This window comes from Montipora foliosa, chromosome 1 (assembly GCF_036669935.1).
Source record: "Montipora foliosa isolate CH-2021 chromosome 1, ASM3666993v2, whole genome shotgun sequence".
NCBI lineage: Eukaryota > Metazoa > Cnidaria > Anthozoa > Scleractinia > Acroporidae > Montipora > Montipora foliosa.
Window position 1 is genome coordinate 49,992,538 of NC_090869.1, and position 7,500 is coordinate 50,000,037.

General features: G+C 38.4%; 1 protein-coding gene across 2 annotated transcripts in view; it reads right to left on the reverse strand.

Moving 5' to 3' along the window:
* LOC138000322 (6-phosphofructo-2-kinase/fructose-2,6-bisphosphatase 1-like) overlaps positions 1 to 7,500 on the reverse strand; it is a 29,200-nt gene that overhangs the window by 16,405 nt on the left and 5,295 nt on the right. For both annotated transcript variants that reach the window (XM_068846651.1, XM_068846643.1), the window contains exons 2-4: positions 7,340 to 7,480; positions 1,777 to 1,873; positions 605 to 668 (exon numbers count right to left, since the gene is read on the reverse strand). In XM_068846651.1, the coding sequence (XP_068702752.1) occupies positions 605 to 668; positions 1,777 to 1,873; positions 7,340 to 7,480 (302 nt within the window). The remainder of the gene's footprint in view (positions 1 to 604; positions 669 to 1,776; positions 1,874 to 7,339; positions 7,481 to 7,500) is intronic.

Sequence of the window (7,500 nt, forward strand, 5' to 3'; positions counted from 1 at the left end):
ACTTCTCAATGAGTGGATGAAAGCAGTACACTTTCATCTCATATTGTTATCTACCTTGTTTCAAGTAAGTTACTATGGCAACCACATTGTATGCATACAACTAAAAGCAGCACAAAGTTAATAAAAAGCAAACATGCCCACCAGTGTTCTTTAAAAAGTATTAACCCACTGATCCCTGAGAGCAACACTTCTAAGTAGATTTTACTCTATAACGCCAGACGATTTTAATCATCAATGGGGCTCGTCCTAGGGCGTTTGAGGTGTGAATGCATTAATGATGGTACAAACAATAATTCAAAAGTACTCAAACCTGATGAATATTTTGTACTTGAACAAAGGTCATACACATAATCTATCCTCGCAAATCAGTCGAGGAAACTCTGTTGATTGTATTATAAACCAAAAAAAATTGCACAAATTGTATAAATCTTCTCACATAGTGATGTTCTATTATGCATTGAAGTAGAACAGATCACTGCTGCCGACTGAATTGAACAGTCTTGAATGTGTGATTCATATCTTATTATGAATATTTTCCTCCTTAAAATATTATTAATGCAGTATTTTAAGAATTTGCAGAACTTTAAATCAGATGCCCACTTACCCCAACTTGCCCTCCTCGCGTCAAAAACTTACTGACATCTTCCAAGCATGCCAAAGCACATTGTCTGTTAAGAAGAAATACTAATACAATCAGCTGGGAGTAAATAATAAATAAATTTATTTATTATTTCTAATAATTAAATAATTTTGTTGTTGCATTCAAGGGAAGCCAAGACACACTTGTCCTATTGACACACTTGTGCATGTGTACATGTCATCTTGAACTGGCTTGCTAGATGTCAAAGTTGGCCTCAGTCACATGGCAAGAAAGAGGAGAAAGAGAAAAAGCCAAAGCCTGAATAATACGTTGTGACAAATGTGTGAACTCAGCCGCTGATTTACGTGGATTTAAAACAACCATGATGCTGTTGACTGACAGGTGTTTATTACGTATATAGTATGCACGTAAATGTAATTTATGATTGATACATGTATCAGCCTTCTCAAAATATTTTTCGGGAGCAGGTCATAAGGAAGGCGGAGACGGTTTGGTGGTATAGGCACCCCAGGCCAAGCGAGTGCCCAAAGGACGCAAGCTTCTAGGGGGGTCTGGGGGCATGCTCCCCTAGGGAATTTTTTAAATTTAGACACTCACAGATGCAATTTCACATATGGAATTGACACTTGCTTGGAGTCTGACAATAAATACTGGAATGTTAGTTAAATAAACATTTCATGTGCGCGACGCCAAAAAATATTGCGGACGCGAATTTGTACGTGAAACAAACTGTTTTCAAGCTTTTATAATATCTCCAGTGACTTCACGTTCGAGCTAAAATTGTGTTGTCTGACATTTTCTGACTGGAAGGAGACGGTCAAGCTTTCTGAGGAGGCGGCTCATTGAGCCGTCGGCCGGCCGGTTTTGAGAAGGCTGCATGTATGTGGTTAAAGCTTGTGTCTTATAGAATTCATTTGGAAAGTTTGCCTTTTTTTTTTGGGGGGGGGGGGGGGGATTGGGGGGGGGGGATGAAAAAGCTATACTGGTTTACCCATATCTGTATTTAAGGCAACTCACCTTAATTTGTGAGTTAATAATAATTATAATGGTAAGCAGATCGTTTGATGAGTGTAGTGGTTGAAGTTTTTAAACCCTAAAAGGATGCATTATGACTGGAAATGCATAACTGGCTAAGGAGTAAAAACTCTGGGATGTACGTCAACTCTCTTCCATACCTCCTAATTTTGTAGGCTTCAGTATTGTCCACTCTAAAGAAGTCATGCAGTTTATCAGACCCAACAGCTCTTCTGCGATACTCACCGACATTAAAGACTAAATTTAGAGAAAATAATTAATAGTAAATTTTAATAATAATAATTATAATTACACCTTTTGCTGTTCATTTAGAGAAAATGCGCAATCATTTGCACTAAAAGTCAAGGAGGGAACAAACACCGCTAACTGCTTCACACACAATGCTCCTACTACCCGCCACACTGATAAATAAGCGCTACAGCCCAAAGCACGAGGAATTCCACGCATACTAAAACCACTGACCAATTGGCTGCAGTCACTCCTTGTTGTTTACTTGGTTAAACTTCGTTTAACCTCATCAATAAATTTCAACTTCATTTGCCTCATACTCAGTATGTCTATGAAGTCAACATAAAAATATAGGGGAAACGTTTTAAAATGAAATATCCTTGCACAAATTTTTACAATTATTCTTCACTTCCCTTTGTTTTAAGATTTCGAAATTACTATACCTTACACTTTACAATAACAAAATATCTATAAGACTAGTATGAAAACCAAAAGTATACTAGATTTTAAAGGACCCTAGTCAGCCATGCCCAATTGTTCTTGTTGACAACAGGACTTTGGTGTTTTAATTACTCTTGGGACTTGACCAAACCAAAAATAATCACAAGATCTATATTTTCATCAGCTCTCCTATATTTATTTCATAACCAAGCAGTTGGCAATGAAAACAAGGCAAGACAGTTTAATTTCGTTTAATTCATTGCTTCTGCAGTACTTTCAGTTTGTAAATACACTGTGGTGATAATCAGTACTTAGTGACTAGTCTAAGTAAAAGTAAACTAAAGATGGTTTCATTTGTCACGCACGCAATACACAGTTGTAGCATCAGATGAAATGCTCTTATTCTAAGTTCCTAAAATTTCTTCGTTTTCAAGTTTCAAAAGGGTCTTGAATCCAACACAAATTTCTTCTTCCACTACATTAAACACCAGCTGACCTCTATAGTTTTTACTTTCCAGATCAAAAATCAAAATATGTCACACACAAGCTTACTCAGTTCCACAAAAGGCAGTTTATTATCGGTGAGAAAATGAAATGAATGGCGAAAAGATAAAGCCTTTTACAGATTGTAATTAATAGAGATCAGTATTTAAATGTTTGCCCGTGTTCAGTGCAATAAGCTAGCTCAAGTGGACGACACACATAAGATTATTTGAACCAGAATCATTGATCTGACGGTGAATTCGCTGTTCGTGATTCCTTGCAATGTAGTCCAAGGAAATTATTTTTCCACTTTCCAAAAATAATAATTAATTTTTTTGATTGACTAGATTGATCATTCTGACCACCATTAAATGCCCTCTGGTCTTCGAGGAATTACAATTGAGGTACACTGTACAGTACTCCTTGCTGCCATTCCAAGGTTCAACAATGATTTCCATTTCCACTCAATAACATGTTGTGAAGAGCAAGTCATACATAAATGATCGTAGAAAATGAAATTCTAATAAACATACAGTAGCTACAATCCTCGCCAAAAATCCTTGAAACACCCCTTTCCCCTTGACAGTGTTGAGGCGATATTTTCCTCTTTGACTGGCTACACCAACATTGAAAAAGGGAGGGGGACGAAAACGGTGCGAGAATGTTCAAAGTGTTTCAAGGTTTTTGTCTAAGATTGTCTGAAGTGGCGGGAATTTCTTTGAGCATGCGCAGAAGATGAAAGTGAGACTTAGAAAGTTATTGTTAGGGCAACGCGTGGGTATTATGCGTTGTTGCTGTTGTTGTGTAAAAGTGCGAAGAGGATTACAACGCTAGTAAATATTTGTTTTGATAATGGCAACTTCTGAAGGAGATTTTAACTGTTATGAGGAGAGTATTGAAGACACGTCAGAGGAGGAAAGTGACCAGGGAAGTGAACACTTGCGGGATAAGGGATGTTCAGAAGACCTCCATGTGGGATCGCGACAGAGGCTTTTGCATCGCGAAGTGCGTAGCGTGTATTTAATTACTTACAGTCAAGCCAATCTTGAAAAATTTCAAACGAGAGACTTGTTTTGCTAGAACGGTGGTGGAAGCATTCAATGAGACAAGGAGCGGGTTAGCTGATATTGTGCAGTGGGTTTGTAGTCAAGAGCAGCATTCTTCAGGGGGGACGCATTACCACATGGCATTAAAGCTGTCGCATCCACGCCGATGGTTGGGTGTGCGAAATTATCTCGATGACAATCATTCCATTCAAGTGAATTTTTTGTCTGTTCAGTCCAATTATTATAGCGCCTGGAGATACACAACAAAAGGAGATCCCGAGTATGTTCAGTCTATGAATCATCCAGATTTGGTCAACAGCGCCCCACCTCGAACACAAGAGGCCAGTCTGACAACAACGGAACGCGGTGGAACGAGGAGAAAAGCAAAGAAAACCAGAAATCGGAAGGCACCTTGACTCAGTATTTTCGATGTATCAAAGCTAGTCGTAGCAAAAGGAATAAAGTCCAGGCTAGAGCTTCTTGCTCTAGCGTCTCGACAGATGAAAGAGGGAAAGGAAGATTTAGCGCAATTCATCGCTAACAGAAGAAGTAAAGTTGTTGACAAGGCCATACAAGTAGGATGGGAAATGGAGGAAGCAGAGGAAAAATTAAAAAGGAAACAAATGACAAGGATGGACATATTAGAAAAAGCTCTAGAAGGTCCATGTATCGCTAACTGCAATGGAGAGTGGTTGGAAGTTGCAGAGGATACTCTCGCACGCAATAATTTAAGAGGTGGAAGTTTTCAGAGTGCTGTGCGTGAGCTACTTGAGAAAGGACGCGGCAAGTACCGAAATATTCTAATCTATGGTAGTGCCAATTGTGGCAAGACCTTTTTACTAAACCCGTTGACTGTCATCTACAATACATTTAGTAATCCCGCTACTAGCAATTTTGCTTGGGTTGGCGCTGAATCTGCTGAGGTTATTTTTCTTAATGACTTTCGCTGGAGTCCACAGGTCTTGCCTTGGCACGATATGCTTCTTCTGTTGGAGGGGCAGACAGTTCATTTGCCAGCACCGAAGTGCCACTACGCTAAAGACATTGTCTTTGACACTGACACTCCGATATTCTGCACAGGCAAGCATGAGTTAGTGTTCATTAAGGGAGGCTGCATAGATGAACGGGAGACCGAAATGATGCGAGTAAGGTGGAAAATCTTCAACTTCTTTTCGCAGATTCCACCCGGCGAGCAAAGAAACGTTCCGCCTTGTCCAAAATGTTTCGCCAAATTAATTCTGTCCCCAAACAGTAACGACAACAGTTCGGGATAAGTGTTGAACGAGTTCCCACCAAAGGATCGGCGAATCTCAGCATATTCCAATAAACATATTATGCAACTTTACAGTATTGCGTGATGGTGACGGAGTGTAAAGTGTAAACAAACGCTGGTAAACCGTACGGTTTACCATTAGGTTTTGCCTTTTATCGCATTCCTTAGTCGTATTTCTCGGTTGAAAATCACCTTGTAGAAGACATTAGTTATAATTGAAATGAATTTTCAAGAACAGCCTCAATGCCATAGTAAAATTCAGCCTTTTCACAACGGTTAACCATGACATGTAATAAAATAAGATTGTCAACAGACCAACTTCTATTTTGACAACGGTAAACCGTTGTGACCTTTACCGCACGTGATTCGACTAAGGCAAAACATACACAGTACATAGACAATGCAGATTTCCTTTTTTTACATCTGTTGCCAAATACAAAGTAATAAATATTACATGGTAGTTCCAAACTATTATCAGTGATTATTATATAATATTCAATAGGATAATTTTGTAAATGTCAATTGCATTATATTTATCTGAAAACATAAAGATACATACTTAATATTTTAGTCTCTGTCCTTGTGTTTCTAGTATTAGTTGTATACGCCTGTCCATGGATTCTATTAAATTGTTTATTTTGGCTACTGGAAACTGAACAATTGTATTTTACACTCTTTCCTTGAATTGCGTGAAACTCTCTCGCTCTAATTGTTCCTCAATAGCGCTGTCATGCAAGTTGTCACTGTCTATTGGATTTAGATCAGGACTGCGTGGCGGTATCTTAAGCAATTTTGCCCCCACTTGTTGCAAAGCAGTCTTTGCGACTGCTGAATTCTGGCTTGGGTCATTGTCTTGAATGAAGAGTCTTGTATTTCTTTTCTTTGAAACTCCGTGTCATACTCTTCTCTCACCTTTTTGGCAAATGCAACACGTAAGCTCTTGTCATTGTTAGTAAGCAGCCCTTTTTTCCGGGCTTGGAGATAAAAGTACCCTTTGCTATTTAAGAATCTTCCCACAGTGCGAAGTGACACATCACTTTCCGAGATGTTTGCCTCATTCATGAGTCGCTTGGCAGTAAAGTTACCTTCTGTACGTCTCAGTTTGAGAAGAGCCCTTATAAGGAGTCTCTCTTCTCTGGATGACAACTTTCTTGGCCTTCCTCTTCTTTGGTGGGTGACCTTTCCGTGAGTTTCCGAATACGTTGAAGGAGTGTTAAATTCTTTTAGCACTCTCATTACTGTTGCTGCAGATCGGTCCACTTTTGCTGCAATTTCTCGCAGAGAATACCTCCTTTCCATGTACAGAAATCTGATGAGTGCTCGTTCTTCCGCCGAGGTTTTCCTATTGTACACCATACTTGCTTTTTTCATTGAACTGTGTGACTAATCACACTTAACCTTTATGTCTGAGAAAAAAACAATTCTCCTACCCGTGACTATTGTGGCCAGGCTGTATTCAAATGTTATTTTTAAAGACCTAAAATAACATTTCCTATTTATTTCTACCGAAATCTAGACAATTCATATCTTTCAAACAAAAGTTACAGCAAGATCTTCCCAGCTAGCACCGTCTTTCTGGACTATTCAAGAAAACTACTTAACAATAAATGACAACGTCTGATATTAACCAGATGGCTTTTTGCAACTCACACAATCCTCGCCAAAAATCCTTGAAACACCCCTTTCCCCTTGACAGTGTTGAGACGACATTTTCCTCTTTGACTGGCTACACCAACATTGAAAAAGGGAGGGGGACGAAAACGGTGCGAGAATGTTCAAAGTGTTTCAAGGTTTTTTAAGATTGTAGCTTATTTTTCCATGGAAAACAGAATTGTATAGCCCATTTGATGTCCGATGGAAACAGATTAATTACTTTAAAAGTCACAGAATTCCGAGTTTCACGGGGCACCGAAAATGGCGACTGAAGTGTTGCGGGCACGCACTGTAAAGTGGGTGACCAGGGTCCTTTAATATGTGCACATGTACATCAAAATAAAGATACAATCATATAGTTTTCCCAGAACTTGTTCAAACAAACCAGGAACCTTGATAAAAATGTATACAAGACATTATAGATTAGAATGAACATGTTTAAAAAATGTTCTTTGTCTTCACATTGAATAATAAAATGAATAATATTAATAATAATAATTATTATTATTATTATTATTATTATTATTATTATTATTATTATTATTATTATTGTTACTATTATCATTATTATCAATTGACCTTTAGTTTTTATGCCAATCCAGTTGAGGTAACGGCCCAGTTTCTTTGCTGTGTATGTCTTGCCTCTAGCTGGCAGACCAACCAAAGTGATAACAGTTGGTGCATTGACAAAACGTGGGTAATAACCTGGATAACAGGTATCTGAAAGCAAGGCACAATTA